At 47.4% G+C, this 22,028-nt stretch overlaps 1 protein-coding gene across 8 annotated transcripts in view; it reads left to right on the forward strand.

Moving 5' to 3' along the window:
- LOC146871815 (plasma membrane calcium-transporting ATPase 4-like) overlaps positions 1-22,028 on the forward strand; it is a 1,579,909-nt gene that overhangs the window by 1,421,002 nt on the left and 136,879 nt on the right. For all 8 annotated transcript variants that reach the window (XM_085651731.1, XM_085651670.1, XM_085651690.1 and 5 more), the window contains one exon: positions 13,099-13,310. In XM_085651731.1, coding sequence (XP_085507857.1) covers positions 13,099-13,310 — 212 coding nt within the window. The remainder of the gene's footprint in view (positions 1-13,098; positions 13,311-22,028) is intronic.

Consider the following 22,028-nt stretch of genomic DNA (forward strand, 5'->3'; position numbering starts at 1 on the left):
GTACCTAGGGCATAGGTGTACCCTAGGCCTACCAGGGGCTGCAGCATGTATTATGCCACCCCTGGCCTGGCCTTCCATTATGACACAACTGGCTGATCACTCAGCTGGGGCAAGGTTGTGTAATCACTCCTTGCTTAGGTGTAGTATTCCTATACCTAACTTACATATAGACACATGTGTACCTATCAGCCACTCCTATGGCAGGCCTTAACAATCCTGGAGGCAGAGTGCTTGGTAACATGTGAGATGGTGCTCTAGCATGAGCTGAGCCTGTCTGCAGCTTTCGGAACCATGTCCTTATAGCTGTTCTATGATATAGCCTACCATATACTCTTAAAGTGCCTTATAATCTTAAACGGTTATGGTAACTACGGTTTGGCTTTATCAAAACATGTCGTGTAAGGTGTCTAACACTTTGGAATAATACCCCCATCCCATTTCTGGGGATTAGGATTTTATCCCTCCCTTCTAGAGGGAGAAGACATGTTGTAACCTACTTACCCGGTTAAAGTTAACCAGAGCCCCAGCATCACAAAATGGATGCTGCTGTCACAGACACGAGTCTGACCTCCTGCTGCTGGGAGTGATCCCGGCAAGGGAGGCTTGGACAATAGGTTTCCTGCCTTGGGAGGTGCGAGCACCACCCCAGACAGGCCTTAGTGTATTGGGGCAGAGAGGGATGAAAAGAATGAGACATGCCTGGGGCACACAAGGTGTCCCGTGCATAGTCCAGTTCAAACCGGTGCTGGGGCACTCCAGCCCTGGCACGAAACTGGACAAAGGAAAGGGGGTGTAACCACCCCCCTCCCAGGTCCCACCCATAAGGCGTGACCTAGCAGGTAACCCAGCCCCCCAGATCAGTATAAGAGTGGTAGCTGGGCCCCAGGAGATTAGATTATCCTGAACCTGCAACTTGAACAGAAACTCTGGACCTTCGACATTCGACGAAAGAAGAAGACTGAAGAATCTCCCTTGTGGCCAAGGAGTGGCTACCCTGTGCAAACAGGCACCATCAAGAGACTACCCTTTGCTTTGCTGAAGTTCTACGAGGGACCGACTGCAGAGCCCGACCAGAGCCTTGACTTCCAGACTTCTCCGACCCTGATCCACATCCACAGCCGAGCTGAGATCTGTGGAGGCGACGAGAGACGTGGGACCGGCTACCTGGGAAAAGTGGCTAGTATCTTCCAGCGCACCTTCTGAGGCACCCTCGAAGTTGTGCACCGGGGATTGAGAAGCCCCAACCCCAAGCACCATCTGCACCGAAGATCAGCCCCCCACACTCCACGATGGCCAAGGAGTGGCTACCCTGTGCAAACAGGCACCATCAAGAGACTACCCTTTGCTTTGCTGAAGTTCTACGAGGGACCGACTGCAGAGCCCGACCAGAGCCTTGACTTCCAGACTTCTCCGACCCTGATCCACATCCACAGCCGAGCTGAGATCCGTGGAGGCGACGAGAGACGTGGGACCGGCTACCTTGGAAAAGTGGCTAGTATCTTCCAGCGCAGCTTCTGAGGCACCCTCGAAGTTGTGCACCGGGGATTGAGAAGCCCCAACCCCAAGCACCATCTGCACCGAAGATCTGCCCCCCACACTCCACGAGTCCTGCGTGGGGCCCTTCTGCATTTTCCTGCTTGCCGCGTCTGTCCGGTTGCTTGCCCGTTGGCTAGTGGCCTTTGTGACGACGCATCCAGAAATCTTCACCGCTGGTTTGGCTCCTCCAGACTGGCTCCCGCTTCCTTGCAAAAGAGAAGCACCCCAGACCTTCCTGGTCTGCACCAGAAGCAAGTCCTCTGTTCTTCGTGGGTTCCGCTTGCCAAGGCTTGGTGAGTCCTAGTCCAACTTCGACGCCGCCGACAGCAAGAGCCTTCGTGGGACAGCTCGCCTCCTGGTCCTGGTCGTCCTCGACGTTCCCTGGTCCTCGTGGCTGCAGCGACAAGCTTCACCTTCACCTGCAATCTTCACGACATCGCCTGGTTCCTTCCTGGTCCCACGTGGTCACTGGCTAGTGACCTTGACTCTGTCCCTTCTGCTTGCAGGTCTCCTCTCTTCTTGATCCCAGCCTTGGGATCCACCGGACACTCTTCACTGACTGCCTGTCAGCATCTTTCCTTCAGGCATCCATAGAAGTCCACGACGAAACCCGACGCAAGTTCACACCTATGCACCCGCAGCCTGTGGGCTAGGTAACTTGGGTACTTCGGTGCTCACAAGGGTAGTGACTATCCTAGGGTCTAGTTTCCGAGTCTCGACTCTCTAGCTGCTTCAGAAGTGTCCTTAAACTGTTAATTTCTAACAAGTACTATTTCTATCGACTTTTACGCGTGAGTGTTTCCACTCTGCACCTGAATCCCGTGGGCCTCCCACTTCCTAACTGTTGCTAGTGTAGTGTAGCCCCAGCGATTCCCTAGGCCTATCCTATTTCCGTGACAGTGGTCCTTATACCACTTACTTAGTATATGGTTTGCGTGGCCCCTAGGGCCTAACTGTATTACTTACCTGTGTGACTTAATGTATGCTTAAATAAGACTGTGTTGTACTTACCTCTAATCTCATAAAGAGTGCTGAGGGTTTGACTAGAATAAATACACTTTATTTTATATATATATATCTGTTGTGGTGTCCTTTCATTTGGTATTCAAGGGATTATATATGGTATCACAGCTGGCTTCACATGCCATTCAGAGTTTAGCCTAAGACTGCTCTTGTCCATGCTACCACTAGGATAGCTGGTCTATAAGGTTGACTTTACAACCAATCACCATAAGGGTTGTTTGGACTGATATAAGGTGTACACTAGAACTAGTGACATCATACATCAGGCCAACTTCTCACAGTGACCACAGATGCCTCCTTAGAAGGCTGGGGAGCGGTACTCCAGGAGCTTCAAATCAGCGGTCACTGGAGTCCAGCACAGAGCCTAAACCACATCAACCTCTTTGAGCTGATGGCCATTCGCTTAGCCTTGCTGGCGTTCCTTCCCAGAATTCAGAATCGTGCAGTGCTGGTCCGGACGGACAATACGACGGCCATGCACTTCATCAACAAGCAAGGGGGAACAAGATCGCGAACTCTGTCCAAGGAAGCTCAGACGATCTGGGATTTTGCAATTTCTCACAAGATCAGCCTACAAGCCGAGCACCTAGCAGGATGCCTCAACATCACGGCGGATGCTCTGAGTCGTCAGACGGAAGTGACTCACGAGTGGGAATTAGACCAAGCCACGCTGGAGGGAGTGTTCGAGGAATGGGGTACTCCGACCATAGACCTCTTTGCGTCCCCTGAGAACGCCAAATGTCGGTTTTAAGCAAGCAAGGTTCCCCATCGAGGATCTCTGGGGAATGCCCTTTCGATTGCTTGGTTTCGGCGCATTTTGCTACGCTTTTCCTCCCATTCCTCGAGTTCTCAGGAAGGTCAAGGCGGAACCGTGCAAGATGATTCTCATTGCTCCAGCGTGGGCCCGGCAGTTCTGGTTCACGGAACTCCTGCTTCTCTCCCAGGATCGCCCAATTCGCTTGCCGCTGATTCCATCTCTGTTGTCGCGGGATCAGGGACATGTGCTCCATCCGGATCCGAAGTCACTACACTTGACAGCGTGGCTCCTGAATACAGAGAATTCCGTCATCTGAATCTCTCCAGGGAGTGCAGGGATGTTTTGTCTCAGGCGCGGGCGCCAAGCACTAATAAGACATACAGGGCAAAATGGAAGAGGTTTTGTCTGTGGTGCCAGAGGAATAAACTCCATCCTTCTAAATCCCTGCCACATCAGGTTTTACCTTACATCCTGTCGCTGGCTAAATCAGGTCTGGCGCACTCTTCTGTCAAGGTACATCTGGCTGCCATATCGCGTTTTCGACGAAAGGCATCGGGGCCATCTCTATGGTCCGCGAGGATTGCAAAACAGTTCCTTAAAGGGTTGTTTCGGATGTATCCTCTGGTCCGAGCACCTCCACCGATCTGGCAACTCAACCTAGTACTGGCTCAGCTCATGAAAGCTCCCTTTGAGCCAATTCACAGGGCGGACTTGAAGTTCCTCTCTTGGAAGCTAGCCCTCCTCTTAGCGTTGACATCGGCTAGGAGGGTTAGTGAACTCCAGGCTCTGTCCATAGTGGAGCCATTTCTTCAGTTCAAAAAGGATGTGCTAATATTGAGAACCAACCCAAAATTCATCCCGAAGGTGCCTTCGGATTTTCATCTGAAAGAACCCTTGATTTTGAATTCCTTTTTTTCACGTCCTTCTACCCAGGCGGAACGAACATTGCATTCTTTGGACGTCCAGAGATGTCTGAAATTCTATCTCGAGCGCACACAATCTTTCAGGAAGTCTACACAGTTATTTGTTTCCTACAGTGCACCACGGAAGGGATTGCCTCTCGCTAAGAGTGGCATTTCCCGCTGGATCTCCAGTGCAATTCAATTCTGTCATCAGGCTGCGGGCAAACCTTTGGACAGAAGGTCCCGTTCTCATTCTACAAGAGCGATGGCGTCTTCAGTGGCTCTTTTTGCTGGAGTTGCTATCAAAGACATTTGCAGGGCTGCAACGTGGAGCAGTGTACACACCTTCACGAAACACTACTGCCTGGAGTCGGTGGGACGAGATGACGCTGCTGTTGGTCAAGCAGTCCTCAGGAATCTTTTTCATTGAGAGGTGAGCTTTCCCTACAATCCCTCCATCCTGGTAAGCACATTTGGTTCAGTGATGATTGTTTTTTCTTGATTACCATGTACTAGTTTTTACTGAAAATTGAGATGGTTATGTAAGGCCAAGTGTCTACCAAAATGTGCTTTTGTGATTTACTGCTAGCTATTCTGATACAAAGCATGAGAATCTATGAAAGTTCCAATACTGGGGTAAGAAAACAAGTTACTTACCTGTAACTTTGGTTCCCCAGTATTGGTAACTTTCATAGATTCTCATGAGCCCACCCACCTCCCCTGGGAAAGCTCTGCCTGTTTACTGAGGTAGTGGCTGTTTGCACAACGGCTACGAAAATCTGAGGCTCTGAGCTCTCTCAGGAAGGTTCCAAAGGGTGAGGCTGTGCTTATTGGTCCTGGCAAAAGTTTGGGCTCTTTTACACAAAGAGGGTGATATGCTACAAAATGAGATGAGGCCTAAGCCTATTTTCTCTTTTGTTTCTATGGTTATGATATGTTTTATTTACTGAGGCTCCCATTCCGACGACGGGGAATGATACAAAGCATGAGAATCTATGTAAGTTACCAATACTGGGGAACCAAAGTTACAGGTAAGTAATTTGTTTTCTTAGTCTGAGGCACCAGCTTCACCGAAAAGAAGGTGGTATATGGTGGTTGCACTTAAGTTTACTGACATGATACCAAGAAGTAATCACAAGAAGGAAGAGAGTTTTAAAGATTAGTAACCTCATGGAAGGGCTGTGCATAGACTTTTTTATCAAATTTGTATTAGTTGAGAGAAACATACATTTAATACATAGTTTTGACAGGAAAGAACCCTACTTTTAAATATGAAATAAGTTACTACTAAGTAGTCCTGGTAGCCACTAGGAATAGAGCCTAGTATGTAAAAACGATGCATTCAAGAATTTAGTTTTGGCATGTAACCACAATGACAAACCCCCGAAAGCTATTTTCCTGTAAAGAGCTGTAGCTGTTCCTATCAGAAAAACATAAGTACGGATAAAATACTATTTATGACAATGCTAGATAGGGATTAGCTATAGAAATGATTAACCACTGTTTTTAATTTGTATTAAATATTCAATTGACTGGTGGACTCGAATTGTTGATAAATATTTAGGAAAAGTAACTTTTAAACAGTTAGTCTTTGCCAGAAACGCCAGCTGGCTAATTAGTTTTAGCCAGCCAACAGCAGGCCCCTGCCAGTGCTTCCCTTTTTTGAGGTACGAAAACTGCTCCCAGAGCAGAAACCATGGCGTAGCCTTTATGCCCGTGATTCTTGGTTGTGAGGTATTCCTCTCCGTCTCCTCTCAGCTCAGGAAGGGCAGTTGGGAGCGTGTTCAGGAGCGTCATTAACCTCAAAGGGAACACAGTGAGACATTTTCATTCATAGTTAAATGGAATAGCAGCCCTGGGAAGGAAAAGCCTATGATCACTAGGCCAACCATAGCCAGCTTGGCACCAGTCGAGTAGAAGGAACAGGTGGTTCCAGAACCAATTTCATGGTGTTGAGGAGAAGAGGACTGCTCATTTTCCTAGAAAGTCCTTCAGTTTTTAGTTTTATCATTTTATAGTTCCTGTTTCACCTATTTCCTTTTTCTCTTTTTATTTTAATTGTTGCTTAAGAAGATATAGCTTTCCAGGGAGTGGTAACCATTACTTATTTACCACTTGTTTCCTCTGCAGTGTGCCTCTCCCCACATGGCCACTTCCTTTGACCTGGTAATCAGTGTGAATTGCTTTTGTGTATCTTTCATCATTGTTTTACCATTCCAAGACAGCCAACAGATATGCATTTGTTCTGAACATGGTGGCCATGCTGTAACTTTAAAACTATACCTCTTCAAGATGTACACCTATTGCAATGTTTACTTTTGGAATGTTAAACCTAAGTCCACTGTGTTTAGACGGTTGGATGTTTTTTTCTTATGTGTTTTCTTTTAATTTGTTTCATATGTTTTTGCGGTTGTGTGTGTTTTATTGTGGTTGTATCAGTGGGTGAATGCAAGAGAGAGTCAGTGGATGCATGAATCAATTAATGAGGGCAAAGTAAGGTGACAGAGTGCATGTATGATGATTTATTAAGTGCCTAAACCCATCAGAGACACAAATGACACTTTCATTCATAAACCAGACTTATTGCCAGTGCCAATGCTTGTCTCGTTGGTTAGGAAGTGTCCAGGAGTCACCTCCTTCACCAACTAGTGAAACCTACATATTTGGCAACTCACCCCCCAGCTTATCAGAACACATCTGGACCTGTGGACGAACAGACGAGAACTGGACCTGCTGTCTGTGACCTGCTGTGGTAGACTAGTGGACTGTAGAGGTCAGTTGGCTGACTTCCTATGTGACTAAAGGGGCACAGCAAGCTGCAAGAGACCTTTTGCTATATGTGATCTGCTGACCAGTAGCAGCTGGACCCTATTAGTTCCCTTTGCTGAAGTGAGCCCTGGTCCTTAAGTTCTGTCCTAGCTAGGTCCTGGGACCTTAGGCGAGACCAGGTGGAACTGCCCCAAAAAGTCTAAACAGTTTGGACTTCCAAGATGTCCGGAACTTCAGTGGGACATCATGCAAAGGTATCCGACTTTGAAAGGACTTTATCTAATACAGTTTTCAGGCTTCCTCCTCTGGACAATTTTGAGCAGCAAAAAAGAGACCAAGCCTGAAGGTAGAAATCTTGACCGGGCAAAGGTGCTACAAGATGAGATATTTGAACTTTACCTGCCCTGATCTTTTCCCACCAAAACCAATTTCTTTAGTGGGATCTCATCCAAATGCAAGCCCAGCATCATGAAGATTTCTCGGAATACAGCCTGCAACCTTGTTTCTCTGGAGGATTTTGACTTTCATTTCAGCAACTAAGGGACTGATTTAGATTTTGGCGGATGGGTTACTCCATCACAACCGTGACGGATATCCTGTCCTCCAAAATATAAATCCCTTAGGGCATTATGAGATTTATATTTCGGTGGAGGAGATATCCATTACCGTTGTGATGGAGTAACCCCTCTGCCGAAATCTAAATCAGGCCCTAAATCAGAATTTGGTGTCTTTGACCGGAAGACCCTCTTGATGTTTCCGTCTCCATTCGGATAAGCCTGAAATTGTATCTAGGTCCTGTTCAACCTCAAGCAATGACTTATTGTGGAGCTTTTTGACCTAAAACTTGAAAAATGTATCTCTGGTCCACCTTATTGGAATTCAGTAAATTTGGTGTCATATTTCTTATTAAAATCTTCTCTGTTTAGAAATTTGTTGTGGGATTTTTATTGTGTTGTGTTTTGAGTTTTTATTACTTTTGGTTCCGCAAAAAACTTTACACTCATTTTCTTAGATTAAGCTTGTTTTCTCTGTGCCATATCTACCAAGGGTTGTGTAGGAAGGTGGATATCTGACTATGGTTACCCCCAACTTTTTGCCTAGTGTCCAGCTGGTTTTTCGACTTAGTTGGCCTGAGATCCTGCCATTCAGGGTCTCAGGCTGTCTGCTCTCTCTTTAATATGGACTCCATGTACCCTAGGTACATAACCAATTGGTAAGGATCACCTTAATGGACCCTGTACAGTGTACCCTAGGTACCCAGGGCATAGGTGTACCCTAGGCCTCCCAGGGGCTGCAGCATGTATTATGCCACCCCTGGTCTGGCCTTCCAATCAGACACAACTGGCTGATCACTCAGCTGGGGCAAGGTCGTGTAATCACCCCTTGCTTAGATATAGTATACCTATATCTACCCTTAAAATAGACACATGTGTACCTATCAGCCACTCCTATGGCAGGCCTTAACAATCCTGGAGGCAGAGTGCTTGGTAACATGTGAGATGGTGCTCTAGCATGAGCTGAGCCTGTCTGCAGCTTTCGGAACCATGTCCTTATAGCTGTTCTATGATCTAGCCTACCATATACTCTTAAAGTGCCTTATAATCTTAAACGGTTATGGTAACTATGGTTTGGCTTTATCAAAACATGTTGTGTAAGGTGTCTAACACTTTGGAATAATACCCCCATACCATTTCTGGTGATGAGGATATTATTCCCCCCTTCTAGAGGGAGAGACATGTTAAAATCCTACTTTGCTGTTTAACTCTAACCAAAGCCTCAGCATCACAAAATGGATGCTGCTGCCACAGACACGAGTCTGACCTCCTGCTGCTGGGAGTGATCCCGGCAAGGGAGGCTTGGACAATAGGTTTCCTGCTGGGGGAGGTGCTAGCACCTCCCCAGACAGACTTTAGTGTATTGGGGCAGGGAGGGCTGAAAGGAATGAGACATGCCTGGGGCACACAAGGTGTCCCATGCTTAGTCCAGTTCAAACCGGTGCTGGGGCACTCCAGCCCCAGTCCTGGCGCGAAACTGGACAAAGGACAAAGGGAAGGGGGTGTAACCACCCCCCTCCCAGGTCCCACCCATAAGTCGTGACCTAGCAGGTAACGCAGCCCCCCAGATTAGTATTAGAGTGGTAGCTGGGCCCGAGGAGATTAGATTATCCTGAACCTGCAACTTGAACAGAAACTCTGGACCTTCGACATTCGACGAAAGAAGAAGACTGAAGAATCTCCCTTGTGTGGCCAAGGAGTGGCTACCCTGTGCAAACAGGCACCATCAAGAGACTACCCTTTGCTTTGCTGAAGTTCTACGAGGGACCGACTGCAGAGCCCGACCAGAGCCTTGACTTCCAGACTTCTCCGACCCTGATCCACATCCACAGCCGAGCTGAGATCCGTGGAGGCGACGAGAGACGTGGGACCGGCTACCTGGGAAAAGTGGCGAGTATCTTCCAGCGCAGCTTCTGAGGCACCCTCGAAGTTGTGCACCGGGGATCGAGAAGCCCCAACCCCAAGCACCATCTACACTGAAGATCAGCCCCCCACACTCCACGAGTCCTGCGTGGGGCCCTTCTGCATTTTCCTGCTTGCCGCGTCTGTCCGGTTGCTTGCCCGTTGGCTAGCGGCCTTTGTGACGACACACCTTGAAATCTTCACTGCTGGTTTGGCTCCTCCAGACTGGCTCCCGCTTCCTTGCGAAAGAGAAGCACCCCAGACCTTCCTGGTCTGCACCAGAAGCAAGTCCTCCGTTCTTCGTGGGTTCCGCTTGCGAAGGCTTGGTGAGTCCTAGTTCGACTTCGACGCCGCCGACAGCAAGAGCCTTCGTGGGACAGCTCGCCTCCTGGTCCTGGTCGTCCTCGACGTCTCCTGGTACCCGTGGCTGCAGCGACAAGCTTCACCCTTCACCTGCAATCTTCACGACATCGCCTGGTTCCTTCCTGGTTCCACGTGGTCACTGGCTAGTGACCTTGACTCTGTCCCTTCTGCTTGCAGGTATCCTCTCTTCTTGATCCCAGCCTTGGGATCCACCGGACACTCTTCACTGACCGCCTGTCAGCAACTTTCCTTCAGGCATCCATAGAAGTCCACGACGAAACCCGACGCAAGTTCACACATATGCACCCGCAGCCTGTGAGCTAGGTAACTTGGGTACTTCGGTGCTAACAAGGGTAGTGACTATCCTAGGGTCTAGTTTCCGAGTCTCGACTCTCTAGCTGTTTCAGAAGTGTCCTTAAACTGTTAATTTCTAACTGCTAGTAATTCTATCGACTTTTACGCATTACGCGTGAGTGTTTCCACTCTGCACCTGAATCCCGTGGGCCTCCCACTTCCTAACTGTTGCTAGTATAGTGTAGCCCCAGCGATTCCCTAGGCCTAGGCCTATCCTATTTCCGTGACAGTGGTCCTTATACCACTTCTTTAGTATATGGTTTCCTGGCCCCTAGGGCCTAACTGTATTACTTACCTGTGTGACTTAATGTATGCTTAAATAAGACTGTGTTGTACTTACCTCTAATCTCATAAAGAGTGCTGAGGGTTTGACTAGAATAAATACACTTTATTTTATATATATATATGTTGTGGTGTCCTTTCATTTGGTATTCAAGGGATTATATATGGTATCACAGCTGGCTTCACATGCCATTCAGAGTTTAGCCTAAGACTGCTCTTGTCCATGCTACCACTAGGATAGCTGGTCTATAAGGTTGACTTTACAACCAATCACCATAAGGGTTGTTTGGACTGATATAAGGTGTGCACTAGAACTAGTGACATCATACATCAGGCCAACTTCTCACAGGTTGAACCCAAGTTTATTTACTCAACATGTGTGTTGGACCAAATAAGATTTCAGACTTATTACATGCGACGGACTCTAACCCTCTCCAAACTAGTAACTCATTTTCTTACACCCCCTTCTGTAGAATGGCTTTCTAGTTGTTATTAAGGTCCTAGATTTTACTCACTGTCACTGATCTCAATCTGTTATGGGTGCTCTGCATATAAGGGTGCAGAATGCTTGGTTGCATACCAACGTCAGCATGCAATTGTGGCACCTATATATAACTCCGTGACAGCACTTACGGAAGTTCACAGTGCTGACCGATGGCCCCACTACTGGCATGCATGAGCAGTACCTGCAAAAGGTTCAAGATACAGCCTAGCGCTTGGGGGAATTGAATAGGTGAAAAATAGTTGGTTAGATAGAGTATCTACCAGAGCAATACCGAAGGTAAGTAACTTGTTCATTATAAGGTGGATTGTCCAGACATTTCAGTTGTTACTCTTTAGTTAACAAGACACTTGAAGTTAACCAAAAGGCTTGTTCAACAAATCAAAAAGAGCAAACAATTAGGTGTAATGGAGAAAGTAGACATTAATGACATCTGCATAGCTTCTATGTGGTCATCCAATGTTACATTTATCAGTTGTTTCATCTCACAGTTAGGTAGATAAGAGAATATTGAAACTATTGTTTAGCACTTCTCTTCTTCATAGTCTTTTCCAAAGGGGTTAAATCCTGTCACTTAACCTATGCATAGCATGATACTCTGAATAGGTTCAGTCTGTTAAGAAACCTCTTTCTTGCCTGTAAAAATAGTTTTGTAGATTTACCTGCTATCCTGCTACTTCGTTTGGTGTTAAATCAGAATGATAAGAGTAGATATAATCTAAAATTTAGTATTAAGGCATTCTGGGGTAAGAGTTACCATCGCTATGAGTTGCACTGACTGTGTGTGGTCAACGCCCAAAGATAGAACTTTTTTTTATTTTTGCTTACACTTATGGACCTAGACACTATATTGTGGAAAGATGCATAGCATTTGAATATAGAAGAGTTTCAAGCTTCATATCTATTGTCTAACTAACCCTCATCCTAAACTTTTGCTCCAGTTCCCTTAATGGAGTCAACTTTACAAAGTGTTTGCAGAATACTTCACAGTATTAGAATACTTCACTTAGTCTCGCCTAAGGTCAGTTTTCTGGGATGGACATATTATTTTGCTTACAACCAAAGGTGTTACGGTTGAGTTAATCAGCAGTGTAAAATGTTAGTTTTCCAAGAATATTTGGATTCCACAAGATGGGTAAAGTTTCTTTTAAATGAATAACAAGCTTTGACTATATAACAAAGTTTCTATCATATTCATGCCTTATTCTACACTCACTGTGTTAAATATTAAGATGTTTTTTCATGTGTTCCCTGTGAAACTAAGGCCTGTCCTGTTAACTGGCTGTCTAGCACTCAGTAAGAGAGAAGTTCATGGTTAACGCACTTTGACCCCGAGTTCCACGCTGCTCACTGGGTGTCATCTTCTCCTACCAGATTTAGTGGTTGTTTTGTTTGTAGACAACAGTGAATTCTGTATTGTGACATCCTTGAAGCCTGCAATGCCCATGTATTGTTTTGTCAAGTCCTCATTCATTGATGAAAATGTTTGTCGCCCATGCTTTGCACTATGAACCTGATAAACTCTAAGCCCAGCCAGATCACCAGTTTTTTCCCAGTCTGTAATTGTTTTATATATTTGCAGTGTACCCTGTGCCCCTGATATCCACTGAACTTAGTCTGTGCACCAGTGGGCTCCTTTTCCAATCCCCATTGTTTGTTGTTGAAACACTGTGGTCCTGATGTCCTCTGAGCCTGACCATATTTGCAGTTGTTGTCTCCAGGTCCTTATTATTTAACACGTTTGCACATATGATGTGACCCTGATGTCTTCTGAGTGTTGCCTACTTATTAGTGGTTTTCCTCAGTACACATTGTTTGACAACTTACCTTGTGATACTGACATTATCTGAACATGGCCTGCTTCCCTTTTGCTTTCTTTTCCATTTCCCAGTTTGTGATATTTGTAGTTCGTGCTCTGGGATATTAAGACCCTCGTAACCTTCCCTGCTCGTTGGTTACCTTTATCTGTAATTTCTGATGATTGATATAGAATTATAGATGATAACATCCTTTCCCACAACCTTCTCCACCGTGATCACTTGGTGCCTTATTCATTCCCCAATGAGTCAGATGATTACTAGCACATGAGTTCTATGAACATGATGTTTTCTTTGCATGCTCTGCTTACTAGTTGTCTTCTCCGGCCTCTTACAGGTGAAAAGTTCTTTAACATAGACAGTGGGCGGGATGCCCCACTCCATGCACCTCCGTCTGAGCACTACACCATTGTATTCAACACCTTCGTTCTTATGCAGCTCTTCAATGAGATCAATGCTCGAAAGATCCATGGGGAGCGCAACGTTTTCGAAAGCATCTTCCGCAACCCCATTTTCTGCTCAGTGGTGCTGGGGACCTTTGCCAGCCAGGTATGAACTTGTGGACTGTGGGATGGCTCTCACATTTGAACTGCTATACTCATATTCTGTATTGCATAAAATGTGAGATGAGATGTTTGATTTGTTAGTGCTTTCCCCTCTGAAAATCAGACTACTCCATCTTGAAATAATGCCTCTTTTAGTATTCTCAGTAGTATCTTATACTGGGTGTAGGAGAGTAGGGTCTGCTTTCTATGTTCACCCCCACTTTTTGCTTTTGCTTTACTGGTTTTCGACTTAGATGTGGCTGTGGGCCTGCTAACCAGACCCACAGCCCTGCTGCTCTCTCTCTAAATTGATACTATGTACTTTAGGTGCATAACCCATTTGGATAGGATCACCTTATTGGCCCCTGTACAGTGTACCTTAGGTACCCAGGGCATAGGTGTATCCTAGGCCTACCAGGGGCTGCAGCATGTATTGTGCCACCCCTGGCCTGGCCTTCCATTATGACACAACTGGCTGATCACTCAGCTGGGGCAAGGTTGTGTAATCACTCCTTGCTTAGGTGTAGTATTCCTATACCTAACTTACATATAGACACGTGTACCTATCAGCCACTCCTATGGCAGGCCTTAACAATCCTGGAGGCAGAGTGCTTGGCAACATGTGAGATGGTGCTCTAGCATGAGCTGAGCCTGTCTGCAGCTTTCGGAAACATGTCCTTATAGCTGTTCTATGATATAGCCTACCATATACTCTTAAAGTGCCTTATAATCTTAAACGGTTATGGTAACTATGGTTTGGCTTTATCAAAACATGTCGTGTAAGGTGTCTAACACTGTGGAATAATACCCCCATCCCATTTCTGGGGATTAGGATTTTATCCCTCCCTTCTAGAGGGAGAAGACATGTTGTAACCTACTTACCCGGTTAAAGTTAACCAGAGCCCCAGCATCACAAAATGGATGCTGCTGCCACAGACACGAGTCTGACCTCCTGCTGCTGGGAGTGATCCCGGCAAGGGAGGCTTGGACAATAGGTTTCCTGCTTGGGGAGGTGCTAGCACCTCCCCAGACAGACTTTAGTGTATTGGGGCAGGGAGGGCTGAAAGGAATGAGACATGCCTGGGGCACACAAGGTGTACCATGCATAGTCCAGTTCAAACCGGTGCTGGGGCACTCCAGCCCCAGTCCTGGCGCGAAACTGGACAAAGGGAAGGGGGTGTAACCACCCCCCTCCCAGGTCCCACCCATAATGCGTGACCTAGCAGGTAACCCAGCCCCCCAGATTAGTATAAGAGTGGTAGCTGGGCCCCAGGAGATTAGATTATCCTGAACCTGCAACTTGAACAGAAACTCTGGACCTTCGACATTCGACGAAAGAAGAAGACTGAAGAATCTCCCTTGTGGCCAAGGAGTGGCTACCCTGTGCAAACAGAGACTACCCTTTGCTTTGCTGAAGTTCTACGAGGGACCGACTGCAGAGCCCGACCAGAGCCTTGACTTCCAGACTTCTCCGACCCTGATCCACATCCACAGCCGAGCTGAGATCCGTGGAGGCGACGAGAGACGTGGGACCGGCTACCTGGGAAAAGTGGCGAGTATCTTCCAGCGCAGCTTCTGAGGTACCCTCGAAGTTGTGCACCGGGGATTGAGAAGCCCCAACCCCAAGCACCATCTGCACCGAAGATCAGCCCCCCACACTCCACGAGTCCTGCGTGGGGCCCTTCTGCATTTTCCTGCTTGCCGCGTCTGTCCGGTTGCTTGCCCGTTGGCTAGCGGCCTTTGTGACGACACACCTTGAAATCTTCACTGCTGGTTTGGCTCCTCCAGACTGGCTGCCGCTTCTTTGCAAAAGAGAAGCACCCCAGACCTTCCTGGTCTGCACCAGAAGCAAGTTCTTCGTGGGTTCCGCTTGCCAAGGCTTGGTGAGTCCCAGTTCGACTTCGATGCCGCCGACAGCAAGAGCCTTCATGGGACAGCTCGCCTCCTGGTCCTGGTCGTCCTCGACGTCTCCTGGTACCCGTGGCTGCAGCGACAAGCTTCACCTTTCACCTGCAATCTTCACGACATCGCCTGGTTCCTTCCTGGTTCCACGTGGTCACTGGCTAGTGACCTTGACTCTGTCCCTTCTGCTTGCAGGCATCCTCTCTTCTTGATCCCAGCCTTGGGATCCAACGGACACTCTTCACTGACTGCCTGTCAGCAACTTTCCTTCAGGCATCCATAGAAGTCCACGACGAAACCCGACGCAAGTTCACACCTATGCACCCGCAGCCCGTGGGCTAGGTAACTTGGGTACTTCGGTGCTCACAAGGGTAGTGACTATCCTAGGGTCTAGTTTCCGAGTCTCGACTCTCTAGCTGCTTCAGAAGTGTCCTTAAACTATTAATTTCTAACTGCTAGTAATTCTATTGACTTTTACGCATTACGCGTGAGTGTTTCCACTCTGCACCTGAATCCCGTGGGCCTCCCACTTCCTAACCGTTGCTAGTGTAGTGTAGCCCCAGCGATTCCCTAGGCCTAGGCCTATCCTATTTCCGTGACAGTGGTCCTTATACCACTTACTTAGTATATGGTTTGCGTGGCCCATAGGGCCTAACTGTATTACTTACCTGTGTGACTTAATGTATGCTTAAATAAGACTGTGTTGTACTTACCTCTAATCTCATAAAGAGTGCTGAGGGTTTGACTAGAATAAATACACTTTATTTTATATATATATATATATGTTGTGGTGTCCTTTCATTTGGTATTCAAGGGATTATATATGGTATCACAGCTGGCTTCACATGCCATTCAGAGTTTAGCCTAAGACTGCTCTTGTCCATGCTACCACTAGGATAGCTGGTCTATAAGGTTGACTTTACAACCAATCACCATAAGGGTATTTGGACTGATATAAGGTGTACACTAGAACTAGTGACATCATACATCAGGCCAACTTCTCACATTGGTGAGCAGCGGTTGGGATCTGAGCTTGCTGTTGTAATACCATTGTAATCTTGAGATACTAAATTGAAAGATCACACAGATATTGTTTAGGTACATATAACATAGATTATTATACTTAAGTCCTACTGGACTTTGTGGTTGTAGGTTGAAGGGTGTAACACACCCTGACTACAACTACTAGAGAGGTTTAGTAGATACAACTAGTGTAGGTAGGTGCACACACCACACCCTCACTAGAATCATGTCCCTGAATGGAGATCACACTGATACTCCCTCAGGAGAGGAGAATCCTAGACAGATTCCCTCTAGATATGATGCATTCACTTTCCAGGAGATGAGACAACTGTGTACCTCCAGGAGATTAAAACAGGGTTCCAACCCTACCCTTAGACAGCTAGTGGAGCTTCTGGAGGCCTATGATGCTGAAAGAGCTGCCAAGTATGGTGCCATAGCTGTAGATAAGGGTCTACCCACCACAGAGGAGTCAGATGGGGCTTCAGAGGAAGAGGTAGACAGCCAGGGCCAAGTAGGAAGACTTAGCCAGGCTAACCTAAGCTTACATGGGAGTTTGCATGGGGTCCCCCCATACAGACCCCCAAGTGGGCTTACACAGAGAAGCAGGAGGGACAGATCCCCTTCAAGGGAATCCATCCACTCCCATATCTCTAGCATCTCTAGTGCTTCCTCTCACAGGGGAATGACTTCCCCTGAGAGAAAGGAGCATGAAGCCAGAATGAGGGAAGCTAATCTAAGGATTCAGAGGGAAGAACTTGCCCTTGCCAAGGAGAAGCTTGCTCTGGCTAGAGAACAGAAGTTAAGTGGGTCAGAACCCACTGGTGGCAGCAATATCCCTACGGATAGAGACAGGCACTATGATAATAGAAACCTGAGCAAGATTGTCCCTCCCTACAAGTGTGGGGATGACATCCCCAAATGGATAACTGCTTTGGAGAGAGCTTGCAAAGTACAGCAGGTACCCCAAAGTCAGTGGGCAGCTATCTTGTGGCTCTCCTTCTCTGAGAAAGGTAGAGACAAGCACCTCACAGTTAGTGATGAGGATGCAGATAATTACACTGTCCTGAAGAGTGCTCTAATTGATGGGTTTGGCCTAACCACTGAACAATACAGGTTGTTGTTCAGGGATACCCAGAAGACACAGACTCAGGACTGGACTGACTTTGGAGATTGTGCCACTAAGGCTCTGGAAGGCTGGCTAGTGGGAAGTAAGGTTAAGGACTATACAGGATTGTATAATTTGATCATGAGAGAGCAAATCCTTAACAACTGTCAAAACCAGCTACTGCATCAACACCTGATTGATTCTGATCTGACTTCTCCCCAAGAATTGGGAAAGAAGGCAGATAGATGGGTCAGGACTAGAGTTAAGCAGAAAAACCAGAACCAGGGCGGTGATCAGAAAAAGGCAGACCAGAAGGGTAATGATCAGAAACAAAAAGACCAGAAGTCTTCACCAGGCCCCCAAAAGGCTCAGGGGGAGGGTGGTCCCAAAAAGGATAAAAAGAAAGATGGCCAAAAGAAACCATGGTGCAACTATTGTAAGTCCAACTCACATTGGTTTAGTGAGTGCACCAAAAAGGATAAGCCCCCAGCCACCATTGCCCCCAAGGCAACTGTACCCCCTAGTCCAGCTGTAAGTGGTGGTTCCCAGCAAAAGGGTGTAGTAGGGTTAACCCTGGGAACTGAGGAGGATTCTGGCCTAGTCAGAATACCTACTCAGGCTGTTCTGATCTGTGATGGGGACTTAGCTTTGTCCTCTACTGTAGGCCCCAGTAACCTGGGCAAGTACAGACAGACTCCTTTTATCAACCAAAGAATGGCTCAGGCCTACAGGGACACTGGGGCTAGTGTCACAATGGTGACACCTGCCTTTGTGGACCCTGGACAGATCATACTAGGTGAGAATTACCTAGTGACCAACGCTAGCAATGCCACTACCTCCCATAGTGTGGCTATTGTTAACTTCTCCTGGGGAGGGGTAACTGGCCTCAAGAAAGTTGTTGTTAGTTCAGACCTTCCTGTAGAGTGTTTACTGGGCAATGATCTTGAAACTTCAGTTTGGTCTGAAGTGGAGTATAGGACCCATGCAGAAATGATGGGGATAGATGCACATGTCCTTGCTGTGACCAGGTCACAGGCCAAAAAGTGCACCACTGAACAAGTGCTGGATCCTGAAACTATGGACCAGTCACAACCCAAGAGAAAGAGCAGTAGGGTTAAGGCTGTGCCTTCCCCCCTGCCTCGGGTAGTGGATCAGCTCTCCCAGGAGGATGATTCTGAGAGCCCTGAAGGAACTGTCCTAGAAGAACTTGAACCTGATCAGGTTGAGTTTCTTGGGACAGGGGGACCTTCAAGGGCAGATCTGAGGCAGGCTCAATTAGACTGCCCCTCTCTTGAACCCCTCAGACAGCTGGCTGCTGCTGAGGCTGCAGGGAATGCTCAAGGTACCCATAGAGTGTATTGGGATGAAGGGCTACTGTACTCAGAGGCTAGAGACCCCAAGCCTAGTGCATCCAGGAGGTTGGTCATACCACTGAAGTTCAGAGGCTTCCTTCTTACCTTGGCCCATGACATTCCCCTTGCAGGACATTTAGGCCAGAACAAGACTTGGGACAGGCTTGTCCCTCACTTTCACTGGCCCCATATGTCAGAAGATACTAAGGAGTTTTGTCGCTCCTGTGTCACCTGCCAAGCCAGTGGCAAATCAGGTGGCACCGCAAAGGCCCCCCTCATACCACTACCTGTGGTGGGGGTTCCCTTTGAAAGAGTGGGCATAGATATTGTAGGACCAATGGACCCACAAACAGCATCTGGGCACAGATTCATACTGGTGATAGTGGACCATGCCACCAGGTATCCAGAAGCTATTCCCCTGAGGACCACAACAGCTCCTGTTGTGGCAAGGGCCCTGCTTGGAGTATTCTCCAGAGTGGGCTTTCCAAAGGAGGTCATTTCTGACAGAGGTGCCAACTTCATGTCAGGATACTTGACTGCAATGTGGAAGGAGTGTGGTGTGAACTACAAGTTCACCACACCCTATCACCCACAGTGCAATGGGCTTGTTGAGAGATTCAACAAGACCCTAAAGGGAATGATAAAAGGTTTACCAGACAAGCTTAGGCGAAGATGGGACAGCCTTTTACCCTGCCTTCTGTTTGCTTACAGAAAGGTCCCACAAAAGGGGGTTGGCTACAGCCCTTTTGAGCTTTTGTTTGGGCATCCTGTAAGAGGACCCCTATGTTTAGCGAGGGAAGGATGGGAGAGACCTCTCAGACAACCCAAACTTGATATAGTGGATTATGTACTTGGTCTCCGCTCCAGGATGGCAGAGTATATGAAGAAGGCTTCTAAAAACCTTGAGGCAAGCCAAGAACTCCAAAAAGCTTTGCATGACCAAAAGGCTGTGCTGACTGTTTACCAGCCAGGGCAGAAAGTGTGGGTGTTGGAGCCAGTGGCCCCAGCAGCACTCCAAGACAAATGGTCTGGACCCCACACTATTGTTGAGAAAAAGGGAGAAGTCACCTACTTGGTGGACCTTGGGACTCCTAGAAGCCCCCACAGGGTGCTTCATGTCAAGATTGAAGGCATATGTTGACAGGGCAGACATGGGCTTACTCATGGCTACAGATGAGGGGCAGGAGGAAGAGAGTGACCCTCTCCCAGACCTGTTGACTCAGAACCCTGATGATGGCTCAGTTGATGGTGTGGTCTTTTCTGACAGCCTCACTGTCCATCAGCAACAGGACTGCAGACAGGTTCTACAATCCTACAGACATATGTTCTCTCTGACCCCAAGTCAGACAAACTGGTGCACCCATGAGGTGGACACTGGTGACAGTCTGCCTGTAAAGAGTAAAATCTACAGGCAACCTGACCATGTCAGGGACTGCATAAAAGTTGAGGTACAAAAGATGTTGGAGCTGGGAGTCATTGAACCTTCAGAGAGCCCTTGGGCTAGTCCTGTAGTCCTGGTGCCAAAGCCTCACACCCAAGATGGTAAGAGAGAGATGAGGTTTTGCGTGGATTACAGAGGTCTCAATGCTGTCACTAGGACAGATGCCCACCCAATACCTAGGGCAGATGAGCTCATTGACAGACTGGCAGCTGCTAAGTTTTTGAGCACATTTGACCTAACAGCAGGCTACTGGCAAATCAGACTAGCTGAGAATGCAAAGGCCAAAACTGCTTTCTCGACCCCAGGATGACATTATCAATTTGTGGTAATGCCCTTTGGTTTGAAGAATGCACCTGCCACTTTCCAAAGGTTGGTGAATCAAGTCCTTACTGGGTTGGATGATTATTGTGCAGCTTATCTTGATGATATTGCTGTCTTTAGCTCCACCTGGGAGGATCACCTGGTCCACCTGAGGAATGTTTTAGAGGCCCTGCAAAAGGCAGGCCTCACTATCAAGGCCACTAAGTGCCAGATAGGGCAGAGCAAGGTTGTATACCTGGGCCACCTAGTTGGTGGGGGTCAGGTTCTACCACTGGAGAGCAAGATCCAGACCATAAAGGACTGGACTCCTCCAACTACCCAGAATCAGGTCAGAGCTTTCTTGGGCCTGACTGGGTACTACAGAAAGTTTGTTAAGAACTATGGGTCCATTGTGACACCACTTAATGACTTGACCTCCAAGAAAATGCCAAAGAAAGTTCAGTGGACAGTAAGCTGTCAAAAAGCATTTGATGACCTGAAGCAGGCCATGTGCAGTGCACCTATTCTGAAAAGTCCAGACTACTCCAAAGAGTTCATTGTCCAGACAGATGCTTCTGAGTTAGGTGTGGGAGCTGTTCTTTCACAACTGAATGTAGATGGTCAAGACCAGCCCATTGCTTTTATAAGTAGAAGGCTGACCCCTAGAGAGAAACGTTGGTCAGCTATTGAGAGGGAGGCCTTTGCTGTGGTTTGGGCCCTGAAGAAGCTGAGGCCATACTTGTTTGGCACCCACTTCAAGATTCAGACAGACCATAAGCCCCTCTTGTGGCTAAATCAGATGAAGGGTGAAAATCCCAAACTTCTTAGGTGGTCCATTTCCCTACAGGGGATGGACTTCACAGTGGAACATAGACCTGGGACTGACCATGCCAATGCAGATGGACTCTCCAGATTTTTCCACTTAGAACATGAAGACTCAACTGGTCAAGGTTAGTTTAATGTCCCTAAGTTTGGGGGGGGGGTTGTGTAGGAGAGTAGGGTCTGCTTTCTAAGTTCACCCCCACTTTTTGCTTTTGCTTTACTGCTTTTCGACTTAGATGTGGCTGTGGGCCTGCTAACCAGACCCACAGCCCTGCTGCTCTCTCTCTCTAAATTGATACTATGTACTTTAGGCGCATAACCCATTTGGATAGGATCACCTTATTGGCCCCTGTACAGTGTACCTTAGGTACCCAGGGCATAGGTGTATCCTAGGCCTACCAGGGGCTGCAGCATGTATTGTGCCACCCCTGGCCTGGCCTTCCATTATGACACAACTGGCTGATCACTCAGCTGGGGCAAGGTTGTGTAATCACTCCGTGCTTAGGTGTAGTATTCCTATACCTAACTTACATATAGACACATGTGTACCTATCAGCCACTCCTATGGCAGGCCTTAACAATCCTGGAGGCAGAGTGCTTGGTAACATGTGAGATGGTGCTCTAGCATGAGCTGAGCCTGTCTGCAGCTTTCGGAACCATGTCCTTATAGCTGTTCTATGATATAGCCTACCATATACTCTTAAAGTGCCTTATAATCTTAAACGGTTATGGTAACTATGGTTTGGCTTTATCAACACATGTCGTGTAAGGTGTCTT

Source organism: Triturus cristatus, chromosome 1_1 (genome assembly GCF_964204655.1).
Source record: "Triturus cristatus chromosome 1_1, aTriCri1.1, whole genome shotgun sequence".
NCBI classification, from domain to species: domain Eukaryota; kingdom Metazoa; phylum Chordata; class Amphibia; order Caudata; family Salamandridae; genus Triturus; species Triturus cristatus.